Source organism: Myxocyprinus asiaticus, chromosome 42 (genome assembly GCF_019703515.2).
Source record: "Myxocyprinus asiaticus isolate MX2 ecotype Aquarium Trade chromosome 42, UBuf_Myxa_2, whole genome shotgun sequence".
In the NCBI taxonomy this organism is placed as follows: domain Eukaryota; kingdom Metazoa; phylum Chordata; class Actinopteri; order Cypriniformes; family Catostomidae; genus Myxocyprinus; species Myxocyprinus asiaticus.
Genome location: NC_059385.1, coordinates 33,059,651 through 33,083,329, shown reverse-complemented (window position 1 = coordinate 33,083,329; position 23,679 = coordinate 33,059,651). Strand labels below are relative to the sequence as shown.

Here is a 23,679-nt window from a genome sequence, read left to right as displayed (position 1 = left end):
TGTTAATTTTAATGTTTCTTCGATGTTAACAATTGATAAGTGTTGATTTTAAAGGATTAAAAAAAAAAGTTAACATTGATTCTCATCAATGTTCTATTGATTTTAATAATTAATAATTATCTTTGATAATTATTAATTATTGCTAATAACCAAACTTGCTCCTAAACGTAGCACACTACATTTACTGGAGTCCTATATGAGGTTTTAATGAGTTAGATCCAATTAATTAATTTAAATATTGATTAATAACTACAGAAATAATTATTAATTATTTCTGATAGTAACACTGATCTAAACAACCAGTAAAGCCCTACAATTCAAACACTTTTTTGTGTATATATTTTTCCTGTGTAAACTTCCTGAGTTTCACATGCAGACCAATGAGGAGGATTCTGTTTTTACAGATGGCCGGCTGGTGCCGAGAAAGACACCTTTGAAAGACTGTGCCAGGTAGGGGTGGATTAGAGGTGCAAGATGTTAAGATGCTTGTATAACTGTGCAGAGAACTGACTGCCATCCCAAATTAAGAATATTAATGGTGGTCAGTAAGGGTGTAGGATATATCTAAAAATGTGTGATATATTGCAAATGAACTTGCGGTATGATTTTAATTAATCCATTCGTACAGTTTATAAAGATACAGAGAGCAGATAATACTAGGCACACTTCTGGTATGTGTGTGGTCCTATTAGATTGCTCTCCAGCTTGTTAGCAATTTCTCGCGTGACTGTCAAGTCACCCTGTCGCAAAAAAATTGTCTCTGCACACTATACTCTTCAATTGGTTGTATAAACGTAACTATTTCCTCATTTTTAGAAACCTTGAAACTCTTAACCTATACTTAAGGTGAAGTTTTCCTAACCTTCAGAAATCCTTAGGAAAATGGCAGTTAAGGGGCTTTATGCAACACTTAACAGTTTTTAAGGGCAAACTTCAGTAAAAAATAAAGGTAAATTGTAGGGGATAGTGATGTTTTGCCTATAAAAACTCTTAAGTGACACTTAAAGGTTATTTCCTGCACCACCCTAAAGTTTAAGGAAACTTTAGGGTGATCTTATGGGAAAATTACACTTAAGGTGCTTAATGCAACCGGTTCTTAATTATTGATTCAAAATCACATTTTGTTATAAGTATTTATTGTCACTTTGTCTTAAAAAAAAAAAAAACAAAACAAAAAAACCCACTATAATAAATAAATGATTATAAATATTGTGTGTGTTAAAAACTCTCTGGAGTTTGGCCTGTCAGGTGAGCTGGGAGGAGAGAATCCTAAGGACCATGTTCTGGCTAGGACTGAATGCTTGGTGACTTCATTACTAACATCATAATGGCTGGTCTTCTGCTATCTACCCCAGTGGCCAACCCTCTTGCAGTGGATTCCATGGCTCCTTGCCCCGAGCCTTCCACGGCTCCTTGCCCTGAGCCTTCCATGGCTGTGCTCACGGCCTTCTGGAAGTGGAAGAGGAGAAGGGCTCCTATTCCCCCATCACTGCCCGTGTCCACGACCACGGAGGTCATTCCCCCGTCACTGCCCGTGCCCACGAGCATGGAGGTCGTTCCCCCATCACTGCCCGTGCTTACAACCACGGAGGTCATTCCCCGTCACTGCCCATGCTCACGACCACAGAGGCCATTCTCCCGTCACTGCCCGCACTCCCGGCCATGGAGGCCGTTTTCCAGGCACTGCCACTGTCCCTGACCACGGTGGCTCCGCCCTCAGAGTCTTCCACGGCTCCACACTCAGAGTCTTCCACGGACTCCTCCCACTCTATTTGGGATTTAAATCCCTGCTCTCCCTGCAGCTCCGCCCGCTCCACCTCCAGATCCTCCTCCTGGAACTCCATTCCCTGCTCTTCCAGTGGCTCCGCCTGCTCCGCCTCCGGATCCTCCTCCTGGAACTCCATTCCCTGCTTCTCCTGGCCCAGTCCCAGCCCTGTGGCTGCCTCCCAGGCCTCCTGATCGTCTGCAGGTTCCTCCTTGGCCTCAGAATCATCCTCCGGATCCTTCTTGGTCTGCTTGGCCCTGCCTCCCTTCCCATCTATCTTTGGGCATCAGGAGCTGCCCATTAAAGGGGGGTACTCTCATGAACTCCCTTGTGTTTGTCCCATCACCTTCCTATTATGTTTTGACTATTTGCACTTCCCATGATGCACCTTGTTGATCACACACCTGTTCCCAATCCTCTCTGATCTTTGTTCCCAGCTGTCCCTTGTTATGTCTTTAGTTTCCATTTGTATATATAGCCCTCATGTTTCCCTTAGTCTTTGTTGGTTCTTGTTAGTTTGCTTGTTTGTTAGCCTGTTAGTGTATTTATGTTATTTTAGCCAGCAATCTGCTGTTATGTTTGTTTTTCCATTTGCTCCAGTGATCTTAGTTCCTTAATAAATAGTTTCTGCAATTGGATCCACACTCGTCTCATCCTTCCCAGTTTCGTCACAGCTCAAAGCTGATTTTCAGAATGAGGCCCTCCAACCTACAGGTACATCTAACCAAACACACCCAATGCAAGACTGTACAAATTAATAAGAAATAATTAAATTACCAAATAAATGTAAGGTAGGCACATGCCATTTGCACACTATTGTACATTGTGGCAGACTCGTGCCATTATATAAATGATTCCTTTCCCCATATCAGTCTTTTGTTATGGTATGATACATCTCCGATAGCCCCGCCCCTAAACACCACGTAATGACAAAACCAGTTGTTTGGTCGCTTAACATATCAGTTAGATGGCTTTTCTTGTGTAAGCCCATACCTGTAAAATAAGGTTCTATTCATTAACATTAGTAAATGCATTCCTATATTTACTGTGCATTTTCACATTGAGAATCAATGGGTATGAAAAATGTTGCTTTCGGTGGCTTAATGTGGAGTTAGGATGAAAATAAGGTGCATTTCGAACTTATTCTGAGACCAGTGCAGACAGACAGCACACTGGAAGTTAAGTCATTCAATAAATATGGAGCAAGGGAGTAATGGGACATCCTATAGCTTTCTTTGCAGCTAAGTGCATTCACTACTTAAATCTGACCAAAAGTTCAGTTTCAGGCTGCAGATGATGTTTGGACCACTCAACATGTTTGGCAGACATGGGACAATGATAATAATCAGTACATAGATTCAGAATGTATAATGCAAATTTTATTTTTACATAGTTGGCAGTGATTGGATGATGTTGGCCATTACTTTGAATAAGAATTATTTATCCAGCTTTTCAGAAAATCAGCTGTAATGTCTGTAACGTCTCAAACACATTAAAAACCAACACTCCCGGAAACATACAATTTGGTGAAAAATCTGACTTTCTTTAGCTTGGTATTATTTCAAATTATTATTATTGCTTGTGTATTAGGTGTTACTAGTTTCAAATCAAAAAGGAAAATGGATAATGCACACAGCAGTTACGCTCAGGTATCAGGAGGTTAAGAGACTGTATCAATCACTCTCTAACTGGAATAGGGCATAGTTGAAGTCAAGTCATTTTTATTTGTATAGCGCTTTTCACAACAGACATCGTTTCAAAGCAGCTTTACAGGTAATTATGCTATAACAAAAAAAAAAAGCTGTAATGTCTTAGAGGTTGATCATTGTGTTGTTTGATAAAAACGTGATTGTAGATTTTGACTAAATTAGTAAATAATATTTGTATTTAGACCCCAGTTAGCAAGCCAAAAACGACTTTGGCAAGGAACACAAAACTCTATAAGATGTTGGTTAATGGAGAAAAATAACCTCGGGAGAATCAAGGCTCATTTTGGGGGGCAGTACCCTTCTGGCAAAACAACATGAATATAATGCCAATATTAGCTATTTATGTCAAGTACAAGTCATGGTTTACATTAGTAAACGAATTAAATGTTAAGGGTCTATGTTTAAAATTATTTTGTATGAACTGTAACATTAATGAGTTAAAGTCCTTGAAGTCCTTCTTGAATTAACTGCGGAAGTGCACATAGATGCACTGTCCTTTGTTATTTGGCTGATGAAGGCTTTAGTTGGCAATTCATTTATTGTCTATGTATTCCATTTTATGAGAGTGTAGTCCATCCTTTGACCAAGACTATACAAGTAATAGTTAGTGAGGGGCATCTTAGTCCGGCTTGAAGCTTGTGTCAGTTAATTTCGGTGTAGTCCATTCTGAGTCCAAGGTTCAGGCAGTTGATATTAGTTTATTCTCGTCAGGACCATCCTACAAAGGGATGATGCAGGAAGTGGTCATTAAAGTGTCTGTTGCTGTGTGACAGTTCATATTCTGTGAAGTCCATCCATGATGATGCAGTGGTCAATCAAAGTGCCCCTTGCTGCTTGGTTGGAACTAATCTTGTGTAACTATGCCTAACTTGACCAAAAGTGACCAAAAGTGGTGTTGTCCGAATCGGTTAGTTTACTCTATAATTAGTCTGTCCACTTACTCCAGTCTGTCTGTCCTGCTTCTCATTACTGAAATTCTGAAATGTTGTTTCCATTTTTTTCCTAGCACCCTAGCTCAACCATTTTAGGAAATGAGGAAAGGATGCAAGAAACGGCAATGAGGACAGAGGAATCGAAGGAATGTATTTGTAAATAAAATGTCCTTACTCACTAAAGCTTCACTTTAGAGTACTGTCTTTGCTCTGCATTACCTATAGCGCTTGCCATTATGTTTGTTGTAACTTGACTCATAAATATATTTATCATAAATTGTAATAACTGATGCTCTGTTGAGGTATGTGACAATTATGGTTTATTTGAACCACAAAGGTGGAACATGACATAAAAATGTTATGCCAGATTTTAAGGGCAAGGAGAATTTATGTGTGCATCAGTTGTTTCGACAAAAAAGACTTCCGCATAGGATGCACCTGTGCTTCCTCACTTAAGCCTCCTCAGGAGGCTTTCTCTATCCACACTCCTAACCCCCTCATAGTGCATTTACAGAATTTATACATCCTTCATGATGGCGGACTTTGATCGGTTTCCAGGTCACAGGCTCAAGGACAGAGGAGGGAGTAAATGAGGAAGCATCAGTTAGAATATTGAGAAAACCTCATGGTGATCTGTGGTCCTGTCGTGAACATGAGCATTATCACATTGATAGATTGACAGGGTAAAAAGCCAATCACCACTAAGTGGAGACATTGCCTTCTCTCACGTGACTTTTTGCCTTTATTTTGCAGTTACCCCCTTCATACGGCACACTTTAGGAGCTCAATAAGAATGCAATGAGCTCAAGGGAGGAGACAGAGACAATGTCTCCTGAAATTTTATCTGCTGGTGTCAACAGTGTTAAGTAGGATGAGCACTACACAATATTTTATCTCACATTTTCATTATTTTTTATTTGATTTCTTTTTGTACAGTCTATTATTTTTCTCATTCAAATTTATTGTTGAGACACTGCCTACCTTTTCTCTTTTGAAAAAAATGCCACAGTCAGACAATTGGTATTTGTGGCTTAGGTGATTGGCACAAATAAATGTGAATGGGTATGCTAACAGATAGCTACCTAGGCATATGAGAATTCCTTATAGGAGATAAAGGGGAGGGGAAAGAATGAACTTTGAATTGCAGCACTTCTCATGTTTGGGCAGTGGTGGCTCAGTGGTTAAGGCTCTGGGTTACTGATTAGAAGGTCAGGGGTTCAAGCCCCAGCACCACCAAGATGCCACTGTTGGGCCCTTGAGCAAGGCCCTTGACCCTATCTGCTCCAGGGGTGCCATATCATGGCTGACCCTGCACTCTGACCCCAGCTTAGATGAGATATGTGAAAAAAAGAATTTCACTGTATATGTGTGATAAATATAATTATGTTACTGCCTCCTTATGATGAATCGCTTATGTTGTACTATTACTTGATTTTAATTGTCTGCCACATACATAAATGTAAACAAAGGAGAGGAGGGACTTTAGTAACTTAAATAACTGTTTTTGGTTGCATCCACATGACCAAACAAATTAATTAATTATTTATTGAAAAGGAATTGAAAAGTAATTAGTCCTGAAAAGGGCTTGAGGGGGGAGGGGGTGAAAACCATCCCTGTTGTAAACCCACCATCTCCCCCTTACCATCCCCTTTAGATCAATTGTGTCATGTATTGCTTAGAACTAATCATGCAAGTAAAATATTTAATTCTCTGGTCTTGAACGTTACTCTATATACATTTTCGCAAACTGACTTGTGCTGTATGTACCACTTTCTCCATTTAGCTGCAGTTTCCTAGTGAAATTAACATTAGAGGCGTTACAACAACTGTGTTGTTTAATGATTGTCACACAAATCACGAGTACAATTGCTGATTTTGATTTTATAAACGTATTTTTCACTATTACTCACCCCCGCACACTTATTCCATTGTCATTAGCTTGATTGGTATCTCGCCTGATACAGCGTTGGACTTTGGACTCCAAGACCATGGTTCGTGTCCAGTCAAAGATGTACAAAAGTGAAAAGGCGTAGAAACAAAATGACATAGTTGCTTCAATTAATGTTTTCTTATTTTTTTTTTCTTTTTTTCTTTTTTTTCTCTTTTCATATTTGCATTTTAAAACCCTATCGGTTGGGGTTAGGTGTTGGTTAAGGGTAAGGATGTCTGTTTTGTTAAACTCTCAATTATCTTTTCGGACACTATTGGTTAGGGTAAAGTTTTAGGTTACAGAGGTATGGTTACTTATTAAACCTCCATCTAAAATTCACCTTAAAAACCTTGTCTGATTACAACCTCATTTTGCTCGGTTTTGGTGACCCCTGCTGGACATTTCACTTAAAAACTGCAGTAAATCGTGTAATGAAGCATGTAATTTCAGTTTTGCAAAAACTTTACAATGCTCACTTAAATTTCATGAGAACAGGCTGGTGCCTGTGGTTCAGTTATGAAAACACCGGCAAAGAGGTATGCTGGAATTTAGCAATGGGTTGGCTTGTTCTTCATAGCGTTCACATTAAACCTTTTTTTTTTTTTTACGTTTTGTGGACTTTCAAAAATGGCCATGAGAACAGTTCAAGGAAATCTTTTGTCTTTCTTTTAAAAAAGAGAACAGAAGGTAAGATATCACTATGACAAGTGTACAGTTACAACATGTAGGCCTATTTTCAGGGTTTCACCCACAAAATGCTTTTGTGTGTAGAACAACTTCTTTACACCACTGTTTAAGCATCCTTCATAGAAGTAGCCCAAACTTCTGTTAGTTCAGTTATTGGAGTAGAAAAAAATTTGTTTGTGTGACAGTGAGTGAAGTCTAAATCTAGAGCAAACCTTTTTCATGATCAACGTTGATTCTTTTTTAAAATTTCAATATAAAATACAATAACGGCACTGTAAATTATTTTTGTTGTTTTGACAGTAGTATTGCTGTATTTCCAACTGCAACTTATTGTAGATACCATTTACAGTATGTTGCTGTCAATTTAGTTGTTTTTACAGTATTATTGCTGTATTTTCCACCATGCTTTACTGAAGAAATTGTTTACAGTATGTTACGGTCAAACTGAGCTGTATTCCTTCAGAAAAACATGAGCAGGAAAATAATTACAGTAATTTACTGTTAAATTGCATGAGAACTTGCCCAGTCTCAAACCTGTACATACACAATTTCGAGGGAAAATTTGTGGTATTATTCAATGATCTATTATCAGAAATATGAAACCCAGGAGAAGTCTTCTCTGCATTGGACTTACTCTTACAATCGCATAAAAAGTAGAACTGCATGTGAATGCACCTGGCAACCCATGAATGTTGAGCCTGCACTCAACTCATCACTTCAGCCGTGCAAAAAGCAAAAGCAAAGCGATCTTTTTCCGACTGAACCAGGTGAGCATAAAAAAAAAAAAAAAAAAAAAAAAATCGCACAAAACATCTTTAAGCAGTTTATAATAATTTTTTCAAACATTCATCATTTGACAATGAAGATCTGCATGTAATTTTTAACAAGTAGCTTTGTAACGATAAAGTTTACGTTCTCAAACCGATACTAGCATTAGATATTATGGCCATTCTGTTTAGTATTGGACTAAGCACTTACAAGTTTTGAAGTACTAAGTAACCAAATTACCTTGTGTGTGAGCAAATTTTGTTTTTACACTAGTCGAACGTCACTAGCCACTTTATTTGACCTGTCCATCTAAAATAAAGTTATGTTGTGTACAAATATAACATGTGTAAATGTTTTGCTGTAAATTTTATTCTATATGTATGTAAGTAACTACCATCTCAATCCTTTCTGAATGATGCGCAACCTTGGTTGTTGAGAGTGTATTCTCTCCCTTGTAGCTTAAATGCCATGTTGATATAAAAACAAGACTGAAGTTACATGATATTAATTTTTGTATTTTGTTCTCTAGGTGTGGACAGGCAAAGACTTGAAGAGTGTTCTTTCAGTTATTTGGACATCTGGTGAACTTAATATTGAAGTTTTTGAATGGACTTTTATGTGTGTAGTCATAATTTACCTTTATGAGTAACATTTATGTGATATTTGAGTTGTCTGTGTATAAATGTTAGGTTTGCAAAAAGCTTTCATTTTTTATTTTTATTTTTTAACTTGTAATAGATAGAAGGTATTTACTCTAACTCTGTAAGCTAAAACTGTGCTTACTGTGACTAGTTCTAGAGTATGGACACCTCAATTTAACTTACAAATAATTAGCATAATTAATTTTACTGTTCAGCTAATATACTGTATTTTAATATACATCATACAAACAAATACTGTTATTAATTTTACAGTACAGCACATACTGTAAATCATTATACAGTATGCTGTAACAACTGTAGATAGTTTTACAGTAATTTTACTGTGGTATGGAATACAGCAGCTTGCTGGCTATTTGTTTCCAGTAAGTTATGGTTGATTTTACCCCATTTTTTTTTAGGGAGGGTAAAAGGTGCATATTATGACCACGTGTATGGGTCAATGAAGTGACACAATTTTTTTGTTGTTGTCCAGAACTATTAAATTGTTAAAAATCACACAAAACATTTACTTGAATACACTTGGATATTTAGAGTATATTCTGTGGCATGAAGTAAAATATGTCATTTGGTATCCAGAGACAATAAAAATTCTTGAAAAAATAAATGTTAACATGACTAGTGCAGAATAATATTTTATCGTTATTTCTTAACAATAATAAGCAGTGAAACCATTGTGTTTTAAAACATGATTAGTATTTAAAAATGCTTTTGTCCACCAAATCAAAGTCATAGGTGTAACCAACATGCAAGTGGCAATTTTATTGCAAAAATCATAAAACAAAGCAGGGAACATTTAGACCCTCAAAACATCTGATATTTATTTTGTGAAAAGGACACATTTTGTTCAGGTCATGTGGTGAAACCCTGAGAAAACTTCTTGATATTTTTGACTCAGAAATACATAATAAATATATATATGTTTGAAAACATTTTTTTTTTTTTTTTAAATGAATGATGAAGTTGTTTATACTGTCATGTATTTAAGGTGCAAGGCACCAGCACTCCATTTCCAGGGGTCACACCAATCTGAAATGTTGTTCCACTTTACAAAATGTGTAAACACTGCATAAGAAAAATGCTTCATTGCAATTTGTTCTGATATTGTATTGAACATGCAGCTTCCCAACCAAGCGACGTAACAATTGTTTGCTATTACAAGGTGATTCTTTCTTATAACCTGCCCACAAACAAACATCAGACATCACAGTCTTTGTTTACAAGTCTTACTCATAACCTTGTTGGTGGAAAAGGAGTATCAGAGAGCCAAATGAGAGCTAGGATTCCAACATTTCTTGGTGTCCCTGTTTCATGCTAATTAACATTCTAGTTCTAATTATATGCATGAAACCTCTGTAATTAAGTGTGTCCAGTGCATCATGTACTGTTTGTGGGATGCATTACAAATATTCTATTGTTTGCATACTCCATACAGTATACTGATGGAGTGATGTGTGAGTGACAAGCTATATTGAACTGATTTGATGCATATAGACTATTTACATGTAACATAAACACTTAATTTATAAGACTACATACATCAGATTATAAGGGAATAATTCTAGATTACCCCATATCTATAGAAAATCATCAAATAAAATAGCTAGAAAAGTATTCACTTTTCCAATTCTTTGGATAAATAAGCTTATATTGCAGTCAACTGTATAAATTAGTTAAAACACACAGGTTATTTCACTGCAGGCTACAATATGTACAGTGTGCTAAAATGTACCATGTAATTGGCCAGGACAGCAAAAACAGAATGAAATTATATTCAGTATAAAATGGTTTTTCATTTACAATTACACAACACGTTTTGTCAAAAGTGATAGTGTCTTGAAATGGCAAATTTGTACTTAAAATGCAAAACAGCATTAGAAAAGGAAAAATAGACCATAGCTTTTACGTTATCTGTACTCTGCATGCAAAAAAACATGTAGGGTACAACGGGGCTGATGGCACACCTTCAGGAAAATTTGCTTTTTTTTCTGGTCACTAAGTGTATCAAGATTCAAGACATACATTTATTTTTATTGAATATTGATAGAGCAACATCATTTATGTGAAAAGAAATAACAACAGAAGGCCTTTTACCCTGCAGAGCCTTTTGCCCCATTGTACCCTACCACCTTTATTGTTAAATTGACTACTAATTTAAAACAAGGCTTTGAGAAATTATACATACTTTAAAATCAGACATTTGAAAGAGTAAACAGTTTGCGGGGAACAACTTGACTAATTCTTTCTAAGTCATTAGGGGCATGTTATCATGCAAACAGGCAAGATGTTTGGAGATTCACTTGGCAACTTTTAGAGTTAATGAAGAAATCAGTCAGTTCTGGATTGAATGTTGTTGTCCATGAATTAAACCTATGGTGAGAAAGCTCAGTTATGACAAGACCTGTAATTAGTCTTGTTCACATTCTAGTTTCCTCAGGTGGACGACTCATGTAGTCTTGAATTGCCTGATGCAAAGGCAGCCATTTTCCTATTGATGATTTTATTGCACTGATCCACCTAGGGAAACAGTAAAGAAAGGGGTAATGATACTTCATCATTATTATTTTTCATTTCAGAATGATTCCTGCTACCTTGCTTTCCATTTAAAACCAATTTTCCTCACACTCGATTTCACTTTGTTATTATAGGTGCAGTATGTAAGATTCAGAAACCCTTGTTATTAATGACACCTGTGGCCGTTAAGTGAACTGCAGCCAGCTACCTGTTGCTCGTGATCACGCACACACTCCATAGGGACGCGAGCGAGCATCGACCAAAACAATGACATAACGTACAAAGAGGCTGAACGTGATTCACCGACATCATGCTGATAGATGAGGTAGCATAATTAAAATTACACAGTTATGATTGTTTTACTACAAACTTTGAGACTGCATATTATATTTGACTCCCCAGTGCTGGAACAGGGCTAAAACAAATTGTGGATATAGGTCTGACTATGCGAGACTGTATTTTGAAGTAATCACTTTTCTTTGCATGATACATTGACTGCATTTATACGATAGCCTATGTCGGCATTAGCTAGCTAGCCAGCTTTATCAATAGCTGTTAGCTAAATTTGGTGGATGATGACAGTAGCTGTTTATAAAATAGACTTTACATTATAAATATGTTGACACAATTCAGTATTGATGTGATTCCATCACAACTGTCATTTTGATATATATCAATGCGCTATTGTTTTATAATAATAGATTGTATATATTTTCTGTATAACCAAGTTACGTTACACTGATGAATGGAGTTTTTTGCATTATCTTGAACATTGTCTAGCTTTCATTTCATGTATTATTGTAGTTTACCTCGCTGAATAATTACAGATTAACATTGACATTAACCTGACTTTTAGTATAAAGAGAAGATTGTTGAAATTATTTAAAAGTTACGAAGCAAGGTAGCTTGCAATTCGTCAGCGTTAGCAGGCAAGATCAAGTTATCTAAAATTAAACAGATCAATCCTTATGGCACTATATTTCACATGCTTTGCAGTTATGTAAGCTTTCCTGTCCAATAAGAAGTTTTGATCCCCAAAACCGAACAAAGGTCCCTCCAGGAATCAAATACCCTGCCGATGTTCACTCTAGTTTTCGCTCGACCACGATCACGTTTCCGCTTATTCGGTAGATAAATGTTTTTTTTTTTGGCTTACTATGAGTTTGTGTAGGAGTCGGTGTTGTGCTGGGAGCTGGACGTTTGCTGGATTCCATCTCTAAGTTAACGTTACTTAGTGTTGCAGTTTGTCGTCACTGTTGAATAGCGGAAGAGAAGCTACTGTCTGAGGCAAGGCTCTCGGGAGCGTGCATAAATGTCACAACCTTTGGATTTTCCCGGCAAAAGCAACCCGCTCCCTTTACATGAAAATCAGTCTACATGCTTTAATAGGAGATAACAGTTCAATGTACTTTGTAGACCAGGTTTAGGCAATTTTTTTATTTATTTTTTAAGACAAAAATAATAATAAAAATAATTAAAATATTGCTGCTTTGGCTCCATTTTTAAGACTTTTAATTAAACTAGTAAATTAGGGTTTTAACCATGTTCCATAAAATAAAAGGGGGAACACTTTACAATAAGGATTTATTCATTAACATTAGATAATGATATAAATAATGCTAATTTATCAAAATAATATTCATTGTTTATTTGTGATAGTTCATATATAATTAACTAATGTTAACATATTCAACTTTGATTGTAAAAAATGTAACAATATACATAAAAATTAACATTAACCAAGATTAATAAATGCTGTAAAAGTATTGTTCATTGTTAGTTCATGTTAACTATAGCATTAACTCTTCTTCTTTCAGCTGCTTCTGTTAGGGGTCGCCACAGCAGACCATCCATGATCCGCATATTTGACTTGGCACAGGTTTTACACCGGATGCCCTTCCTGATGCAACCCCCAGTGGCTAGGGGACTCTAACTATAGCATTATATAGAAGAATTTGGAAAACATTAAATGATACAGTGAATGGGGAGTGAATTTAAACGCATTTTTAATAGTGAATAAATAAACACAGTGATGTGGTGCAACTCTGAAAGACATCCATCTAGTGCATATTTAGATAAACTAACAGTTTATGTTCATATTCCTATTCAGCAGCTCGGCCTTATGAATGTCAGTATACTGTACACATCTCTTAAAAACAGCCAGTTTAAGAGACTATGGAAAATGGTCATGAAAAACTAAATTACAACTGTTTTGCTGTAAATAACCTTGATCAACATTATAAGATGCTGCAAAGCCTACTTTAAAATGAAAACTTTAGACTTTTTTTTTTTAGACACTTCTTTTTTTTTTTTTTTTTTTTTTTTTACTATTTCCTTTTTCCAAGAATATTTTCATTAGACTAAACTTCTTAAAATTCTTTCTTCAAAATGTTTTTGTGTACCGTTTGTTCTCGTTGGCATTCTCTGCACAGAGGTAAAATATTTTGAACTCTTCAGATGGAGGTTTGAGCTCAATAGTGGATCTTTTGGATCCCAGTGGCTGGTCCTGCACTGTGTAGCCATGCAGGTAGATTCCTCCTGCAGTAAGACCAATGGGAGGTATTAGTTCTTATTGGTGGCAATAGAAATTCTAGAAGAAAAAAAAAGCTATTACCTTTTACCTACAGTACATGAAATAAGGTAGGGGAGACTGAGCTAGATGTCACAGGAAATTTGTTACAAGGGCTATATCTCACTCATTATAAGGTTACACAAATGTGCGTGAATAGAGAAGAATAGATTTTGTTTTAGTGGTGTCTGATTTCTTCATTCTCCCACAGTTCCATCATCATATATTGGTAAAGCGGTTATGACGTACCTATAGCACAGGTTGATCGAATGCTCACATAGAAATAGAGACATCCATCTTTCAGTACACAATAGTGCTGCACCCAGGTGTCCTTATTCTTGTCCAGCTGATGGAGTAACCCAAGACATTCTGGGTTCTTGACTGCCAGAGGGGGCAGACTAGAGTTGTGTCGAGTTACATCCACCCAAACATGATTCTGTTTCAACAATAACCAGCATTAGTGTCATAAGTATTACCATAACAACATCAGTGATGCCTCTATTAGCTAATCAGCTCTTCAGCTCATCACAAATAAATATTTCTTACTGCAGTGTCCGCAAAATTTGTGCAAAAAAAAAAAAAAAGATTATATCTTTCATTTTCGGTTTCATTTTCACAGTGAAAATGCAACATCATATTAAAAACTAAAATGCGACTGATAATTAAAAATTCCCATTTTCACTGCAATCTCGAGGCAAGACTGCCATTATTAGAATGGAAAGGCAACTATGCAAAAGAAGTTGCAAATCCAGTTTTACAAAGAATTTGACTAATTATATTACATTAATAGAGACATAATTCAAATTCAGCTTTAGTTTTAATTTATTTTATCTTTTATTTACAATTTAAATTTAAATGTTACATTTTCAAATTTGACCCCAAAAAATAATTTTGTACTGTAATCATGGATATTTTTTTTTTAAACAAATGTAATAACACTAACTTCACTCATTTAAAAACTCTAAAGTTGTGCAGTTTCTTGGGGGGGTTGTGTCATTTTTTTAATTTTTGTTTTATTTTATTTTTTTTTACCTTATTTACTTCTAAATTACTCAACTACACCATTAATTTTCATATAAAACAATAAAATGTTATGTCACATTCACTTCAGTGAAGATCTACATTTCTCAGTTCAGGGAGAAAATATGAAAAAGCATGCATTAGTGGCAGATTGCTTCCATCTGCTGGAGAAAAACAAAAATGTTTAAATTAAAATGACCTGAAATTATACAATTATAACCAGTAAATTAATGCAGAGGTCCACTCATTGGTTGTTGCAAACAGTTACTTATCACAAGTTCTGCTTTAGGATATATTTAGACATTATCAAAGACAAAAAAAATGTTTGTTGTTGTTTTGAAGTGTCAGTTTTGGTAATGATGCCACATTATGATTACAAACAATGGTGTTACAAAGAGAAGACTTGGAGTAAAATTTTTGTTACCTATTATTTATTTCAAACATCCCAATTAAATTTATCAATAGAATAAATTAATAAAAATTTTCAATAAATCCAACAGCAATAAACAGAAATGAACAGGAATGAACAGGGATAACAAATTTTGTGTACAAACATAAGACTTGGAATAAACATTTTGCTCCCACACCTAAGCATAAACTTTCTCACATTGAAAAAAAAAAAAAAAAACTGTCTAAAACTCAGCCTTTGATCAGTGTTTGTGTGTGTGTGTGTGTGCGTGCATGTGTGTAAGCAAGCTTGGTGTGTGCTAAGTATTATTGCCTCACCCTTTCATTTATGCTTGTGTGTGTGTCTGTGTGTGTTGGCGTGCGTGCATGTGTGTAAGCATGCTTGGCTTGTGCTAAGTATTATTGTCTCACCCTTTTATTTATGCGTGTGTGTGTGTGTGTGTGTGTGTGTGTGTGTGTTCTCCGTTCTGGATGTGTTATGGTCTCACCCCTTCATTTCTGTGTGTGTTCGTTCTGGCTGATTTATTGATTTTATTTGACAAATAATAATAAAAAATGCTCGTTTTATCCTCTCACCCATTCATTTCCTATATGGGGTCAAATTTGACCCCAAACATCACGAGTAAGAGTTTTTTTTGTCACACCACCACACAGCATCAATCCAGCCCAATTTTTGTGTGTGTGTATAGATAGCAAATGTAGGAAAAGTCACCAAATCTTATGCCACTGAGATTAAGCAAACCATGATTTTTAAGGAAGCAAAGTTCAAAAGGGGTAATTTTTACCCCATCTATCATGCTGAAGAGTTTTTTTCAATGTGCGGAAGAGGGCAGGGCATAGGGCCAGGGGAATCCAACTTCCCTTTGCCACTCCATTACCTCATGTAACTTTAATATTACCACATAATATATGCATTGTATCACATTGTATTTGAGCATGTTTTTTAATCTGTTTTATATATATATATATATATATATATATATATATATATATATATATATATATATATATATATATTGTTTATGTTTCATGAAATTACAAACAAAACCGAGAAATCTTTACAACTAAACTCTCAAAAACAAAAACAGCTTTTACATGATATAGCCTATACTCGATCTGTGACTGAAACAATATCCATTTAGTATTGTACTCATTGAGTCCTTTTCGGTCGGTTGACTGGTGGATTTATCAGGGCAGCTGCTACCATTAAGCCCAGCAGCCTGAGGCTAGTCCTCCACTGGACCTTCTGACCATATTGAAACATGGAGAGACAGGCCATGAGAGGCTGATGACATTCCATTGTCAGGGAGACAGGGTCATCCCAAGTAACTGAGTTCTCTGAGATGGATTCAGTATGCTCCTTTGTTTGTTCAGCTGAAGTCCTAGGGACTAAATGTGACTCAAGGCCAGCTCCACATGCTGACGTCAGGTCTCCTTGTGAAGGTGAGGGGGGAGAGGGACAGCCCTAAAGGAAGAACAGAAAGTTCAGAAGGCTGTTCAGACACCTGAGCAGACTCCTGAACAGGAGCTGAGGGGGGCACAGCTGGCTCTGAAAACCATCAGGAATGTGGTGGAGGTCCATCCTTCGGCTGCGCGTGTGCAGCTGTCTCGGGCTGCGTTCTATTCCTAGGCTGCCAAGGACCTCTGTGCCACCTTCTGGCCTTCAACTGTCCTTTCAGGTCACCTGACTCTATGCCATCCCACCTCACAGTTGATTGTTGGCCCACATTGTGAGAACAGGTGTATCTTGACCAGTTTCTACCAGTCCCCGTTGGTGTCTGTACTGGACCATGGAGAAATACCTTCATTTCTTGTGCACTGGCATGAGCTTCACATGCTCGCTACAACATTTTTAACAGCACCTGGCCCAAATATCGCTGAAGGTACCACAGGAAGCTACAGCAAGGACACACAGTCTGCTGGTTGCAGCTTGGGGAGAGCCATAAGTGATACCTTGCTGACCACAAGCAATCCATTAATCTGCCCACTGTACTTGCTTGCCCTTTTGAAACCCTTAATAAGGTATAAGAATCCAGCAGCAGTTCAGCTATTTACTCTGGGCTAGGTGACTCATAGAGACCATGCAACAGCTGATTTAGAGAGAGCTGAAGTATAGCACATTTGTATAGCACATAAGCTGTCTGGGAAACATCACCATGTAACATATGAAAAATCCTGTCCATGGCCCAGCAGTTCTTGCTAAGCCCATCCAAGCTGCCAAGAAGTAATCTTGGTGGTGTGATCACAGCAGCAATTGGCAGGTCAATTGAAGACAGGGAATCACAAGAAATTCTACCTGCATCCTGGACAGCTGAAAGAGTTTTAAATTCCCTTGACTATGGTGAGGACTTGTTAGGTAGCTCCCATTGAGCCACAACCTCCCTCTTAAAATTAGGCATGAGGACAGAGAGAAAGCCACGTCAAATGGGGATGGAGCAGCAGCTGGAACAGAGACTGGGGAAGTATTCAAAGCCTAAACTGCTCTTTTAATAAGGGATCTCAGCGGATGGGGAACCTGTGACTGGGAAGCTAAATCATCCAACTCATTGCCTGCAACCTCTGACTGATCAATACTATGCACAGACATGCCATCAGACAAGAGAGAATAGGCTAAGGGGGCATTTATTCTAACACTTCTGGCAAAGCAGAGATGCATTCCCAATTAGCCTCAGAAACATCGGGTACTGATAACCCTATGCTAGAAGAGGGATTATCATGATGAACAGCAGCAGCTGTCGAAGCTAAGCCTGAGCCCTCAAGGCAGGAAGCAAGGACTTTAACCTGTTGGGCTAAAGCACCCCTCTATCTCAGCACCAACATCTGAGGCTGCCACATCTTACTTAGTATGCTTTGGCTGGGGAACACTACTGGAAGTAGTTCTATGTTCCGTGCCAAGACATGATATACAGAAGTCATGGCCATCTTGTGGTGGCATGGGATCCTGGCACTGAACACCGGCATGCCCACTATGACACACTATTCTAGACATAGTACAGAGATTATATATATATATATATATATATATATATATATATATATATATATGTATATATATGTACACTTTTTCTCACAACTGCCAATACAGCAACAGAGCTATCACTCAGCTCTCCCTGCTCACTGGCTGCATGCTGAGATGGAGGGGCAGTGTCCACACACACAAAAACACGCAAAGGCCACCAGGCCCGTTGACTCCCAAAGATGCACAGCATACGGACGGTACAAAAAAGGACACGATCTTTTTTTCCAGTGAACTCAACGGAACACATATCTGCCTTAGACTTCCACTGAAGCATGACATCAATGTGGTGATACAGTATAGCTGCAAGATGAAGAAAATCAGAAGAATAGTATACAACCGACAGTTTTCCAGAGAGGTGCAAATAGCAAGTTCTCACTAGCCCTGACTGAACGGAAATATTGCACTAACACCTGCAAGATACAAACAGTCAGGTAAGAAAAACTTGAGTGAATATTTTGACAATACAATACAATACAATACACTAGGTAAAATTACCAGCAGTCAAAAGTTACATGCACCATAACATGTGGAATCAAAAGAGGAAGAACTGCGCAGTGATCATGTATTTTATAGCCAGGTGTGTATGATCTGTGCATGAGCTATTAAATTAGAGTGTCTTAGAGAGAATCCATGTCAAATGCCATGGGTGGTCCCATATGTATGTGGAGAGATAGTCTTGAGACGACAGAGAACACTAATAGTACACGAAAGCTCTAAAAGTACCCCAAAGTGCCATTGAATTACCATGTTTTTTTGGGCATGCTGGGGGTGTCTGGCCTAGGTTGCCAAATGGGGCAGAAAAAGCCCTGAGAGTCAGCTTTGCACTTGTCACCAACAAGGTTCAAAGAGGTCTATAGATTAAGTTTTGGATTGGTTTATGAAACTGATCTTAGACTAGCTGTTATGAGTTCATTCCTGTTAATGCATTCTATTGTCTGCATGTAAGTGTGTTTGTGTGGTGTATGGTTGATAATGAACAAAGAAATTCATTTCTGTGTTACAACTCCCATTTCCTTAGGGAAAGAAGGATAAAGGATAAAAGTGGTTTGTAACTTGTGCTCAGGGTCTTTTCTCTTGCTCCTTTTCACTGCCTCATCTTTTCTCTGGGCTCTGCTCTTGGGCAACTGGGTTACAGGCTATCAGGCCAATTTCCCAAATCTTAATGGCATTTCACTCTCTCTACCCCTTTCTATCTCTTTCTTGCTTTCATTATCTTCCACTCAGGTAGTATACATACAGGTTTCATATACATATTTCATACATATAATTTAATCTACATTCATAAACATTAAATATAACCTTTTAAGATTGTATTATTAATAAACCCTTTTCACTTTTAATCCATGTTTAGTTTAATGTCACTATGTATATAATATTAAGATTAAACATTTAAATGCTACATATTGCATTACAGTAAGGTCATAACAAGGTTAAGCAATGCTCTCCCACATATTTTGCTATTCTAACGGCACTTATTTGTGTCATTGGTATAAGTAGCAGAAGGTGGTAATAGACAAGACATGCACGGTTTTATACTATCATGCTGTTAACATTTCTAAAGTCATTTCATCCTACTGCTGAACCACTGTAGTGAAAACCCACCTTAAAGTGGATTACAATATATGATACAGAAATGTGTGCAACATTGCTTTAACTTGTCTCATTCACACTTCTCACTTATTCACAGCAATACAGCGCTCTTAACTATTGTCATCGAATCAAATGTTTCAAAGCCAAACATCAAAGTAAATGTTGTTATAAAATAAACAAAGATTCTGTATTTCAGAAATGTAAAGATCTGTAGAATAGGAATAAATTATTCCAAACACACGTTGCAAACGTATTGGGATCAATTCATTGTTAACTATTAATTATATCAATAACTAATATCAAGAAACGTCTTGGTTACTGATGTTCCCTGATGGAGGTAACGAGATGTTGTGTCAATGTAGTGACACTAGGGGTTCGATCTTCAGAGCCCCAAACACCTTTGCTTAAAATAGAAAAGGCCAATGAGAATTGGCGAGTGGAACTTGCATGCCACTCTTTGCCCCAGACATACGGGTATAAAAGGAGATGGCATGTACCACTCATTCAGATTTATGCTGAGGAGCCGATAGAGAGTCAGCCCATGTCAGCGGCCGGTTCAGCGCCGTGGCATGAGGGACACAACGTCTCATTCCCTTCATCAGGGAACATAGTTTACATAAGTTACCAAGACGTTCCCTGTTTGTCACTCACTCGATGTTGTGTCGATGTAGTGACACTAGGGGTTCTTATAGGAAACGCCGCAGGCACCTCGGAAGTGTCACAAGGTATGGAAGAGTGGACACAGGCAAGCTGCTGCGTGCCTCGCAGCGAGTGCTCCACCACGTCGTGACCTTCCAGCGAGTTAGGTAAAGTGTCTCCCTAGTCCCGTTAAGGGGGGAGGAGGCACTTACCCAAGGAGGCTACCGGTGGAGCCTTACCTGACAGCTGTTAAGCAATTTCCACCAAGCACTTTCTAGAATAGCGCTGGGAAGTGCTCTTCCCTCTCCAGGAGGGACGGCACTACAGAGACCACATCCTACCGGAGGAAGGTTAACATATGGAGAATACCACACATGGACTTACCAACGGTTCATATTCCACGGCAGGTGCCGTGGTGCCATGCCCACCTCGGGACTCGAATCTGTAGCCAGTGCTGAAGCGGTCTCATATGTATCAACCTGAGGGGGAGAACCACTGCCGAGGATGCCATATGCCCCAGGAGCCTCTGAAATTGTTTGACTGGCACCGCTAGACCTTCAGGTCAGCACTGACTGAGCATGTTCTATTGTAAGACGTGCCTTGAGAGTGACCGAGTGCAACTCCAAACTGAGAAAAGAGATGCTCTGCACAGGGGAGAGCTTGCTCTTCTCCCAGTTGACCTGAAGCCCTAGTCGGTCGAGGTGCTGAAGCACAAGGTCCCTGTGTGCACAAAATAGATTATGCGAGTGAGCTAGGATTAGCCAGTCATCAAGATAATTGAGAATGCGTATACCCTTCTCCCTCAGCGGGGCCAGGGTGCAAGGGAACAGAGACAGACTGAAGGAGAGGACCTTGTACTGGTATGCTCATCCCTCGAAGTCAAACCGAAGAAAGGGTCTGTGTCAAGGAAGGATCGATACATGAATGTATGCGTCCCTCAGGTCGATGGCCGCGAACCAATCCTGATGTCGTACTGATGCCAGGATGCGCTTCCTGTGTGTTAACATCCTGATGTGTTAACATCCTGAACGTAAGCCTGTGTAAGGCTTTGTTCAAGGCACGCAGATTCAAGATTGGGCACGACCTTCCCCCTCTCTTGGGCACAATAAAATAAGGGCTGTAAAAGCCCTTGCGCAGCTCGTCTACGGGCTCTATTTCTCCCTTTGCCAGAAGGGTGGCAACCTCCATCTGTAGTGGAGAGGATGCCACTGAACCTGGGCGGGCATCTGGCGAACTGGATTGCGTAGCCGAGGCGAATCGTCCTGATGAGCCACCGCGAGGGGCTGGAGAGCGCTAACAAGGCCTCCAGCCTCCACGACAGTGGCACCAAGGGGACGACTGGACTTACCGTGCCTGGGCAGGGTGGTTCGCGGCAAGGCAGAGCAGGCATTCCACCTGGAAGACAGCCCAGGGGGGACATGCTGCTCTGCAAGCCCACAATGGTGGCCGGTGACTGGGGCGGGTGAGCGACCCCAGAGACCAGCACACTTACCTGTTCGCCGGCTGTCTCTCGACGGAGAACGAGGGAACGGGAGGTACTCGTGTTCGCCTGATTGACCAGAAAGACTTCCAGCGCCTGGCAGTCGTGAGTGCGCTGGCCCAGGGAATGAGGAAGCTGCTCTTTTATTGACCATGTGGATGCCGAGGCCCAGGGGCACTCACCACGCGCTGGCCCGGGTGATCTCTCCAGCCCCACCATCGCCCCTGGGCCAGCGCGGTCGGAGGCAGTCGCCTTATCCCTGGGCTGCCCATGTCAGGGCCACCTCAAAGCACGTCTGGAGTTCTTGGGGGCCGGCTGATGGGCAGGTGGAACCAACTTCCCGTGGGAGGATCTTTTTCTCTGAGGCCAGCGTAAGGGCTCTGATGGTGCGGGAGCCGGGGCCGGCACCGCAGGGGAATGGCTCTGGCGAGAAACAGACGGGGCACGGGACTTCAGAGGCCTGAAGGTGGCCGAGTCATGTCACGGCAAGATGTGCTTAATCGCCTCTGTCTGCTTCCTCACCATCGAGAAATGATGGGTGAAATCCTCGAGCCCCCTTTGGTAGATGGCCACATCGAGAAAGCGGACTTTCTCGGTGTCACGCATCTCCACAAGGATGAACCACAGGTGCCGCTCTTGGACCACAAGAGTGGACATCGTCCGACCCAGGTCGCACGCCGTGACGTTCGTCGCCCGTAAGGCGAGGTCGGTCGCAGTACGGAGTTCCTGCATCAGCCCTGGGTCAGTTCTACCCTCATGCAGATCTTTCAGCGCCTTAGCCTGGTGGACCTGCAGGATGGCCATGGTGTGCAGGGCGGAAGTGGCTTGACCCGCGGCCTTGTAAAGCTTAGAGAACTTACAGGCCTTGGAAGGGAGCCTTGGTCGGTCGTGCCAGGTGGCTGCGCCCTGCAGGCATAAATGCACCGCTACGGTGCACTCTACCTGGGGGAGCTCGACATATACCTTAGCCGCTCCGCCGTTGATGGTAGTCAGAGTGGATGAGCCCGCGAAGCGTGTACAGGCAGAAAAATTTGCCTTCCACAACTTCGTTATCTCCTCATGCACTTCCGGGAAGAAAGGCACCGGGGCAGGTGCAGCTGTGAGTCGCGCTCCAAGCCCAGAAATCAATCATCTAGCCACAAACTCTCAGGGCAGGGTGGAGGGTTCCACTTCAGCCCGATGTTCGCAGCCGCCCAGGCAAGCATGGCTGCCATCTCAGCGTCCACCTCATCCTGTGCTCTACCGCCCGTGGGCGGGAGCTCAGAAGATTCGTCCGCTTCCGATAGCAGAAGCCCACGCGCTGATGCTGCGACTGAAAGCTCATCCTCGTTGCGAGCCACGAATGACACATTAAACCCGCACTGAGGCAGACCACCTGAATCGCTCTACAGCTCTTCCGGATAGAACGAGCATGCTGGGGGATGGGAGGTCCGCGAGGGTTGAGCCTGCGGAAATGCTCCCATGTCCACATCCAGACTACCCGCGGTGCTTGCCGACCCTGAGCATCAGCCCAGGACGGACCAGGTTGGGGAGCAGCCACGGTGGCTCCTTGCTTCATGAAGAAGGAAGTGAGCCGTGACCGCAACTCAGACTCAGACTCAGCTGCTGAAGTGCCCAGGGGAAGCAAAACACTCGACCGTGCTAGGGTGACAGCTGATATGTGCCGTAAGAATCCAGCAGCGTAGCGAAAGGTGAGAGGACGAACACAACATGCATTCGGCTCTGAAGAAAAAAATCGGAATAAGTGGTGCATGCCATCTCCTTTTATACCCGTATGTCTGGGGCGAAGAGTGGCATGCAAATTCCACTCGCCAATTCTCATTGGCCTTTTCTGTTTTAAGCAAAGGTGATTGGGGCTCTCAAGATCGAACCCCTAGTGTCACTTCATCGACACAACATCGAGTGAGTGACAGACAGGGAACCATTATTAAATATTATTAACCCTAACTATTTATTATTAATACATAATTTTATGCTGATATATACTGAA

The 23,679-nt window shown here is 40.0% G+C and overlaps 1 protein-coding gene across 1 annotated transcript in view; it reads right to left on the bottom strand.

Annotated features, from left to right (window-relative positions):
* Positions 1-9,094: 9,094 nt before the first annotated feature.
* The window catches only part of pdzph1 (PDZ and pleckstrin homology domains 1), a 68,213-nt gene continuing 53,628 nt past the window's right edge, over positions 9,095-23,679 (bottom strand). Inside the window, exons 11-13 of the mRNA XM_051683232.1 lie at positions 13,783-13,969; positions 13,367-13,502; positions 9,095-10,967 (exon numbers count right to left, since the gene is read on the bottom strand). Coding sequence (XP_051539192.1) covers positions 10,868-10,967; positions 13,367-13,502; positions 13,783-13,969 — 423 coding nt within the window. The 3' untranslated portion in view covers positions 9,095-10,867. The remainder of the gene's footprint in view (positions 10,968-13,366; positions 13,503-13,782; positions 13,970-23,679) is intronic.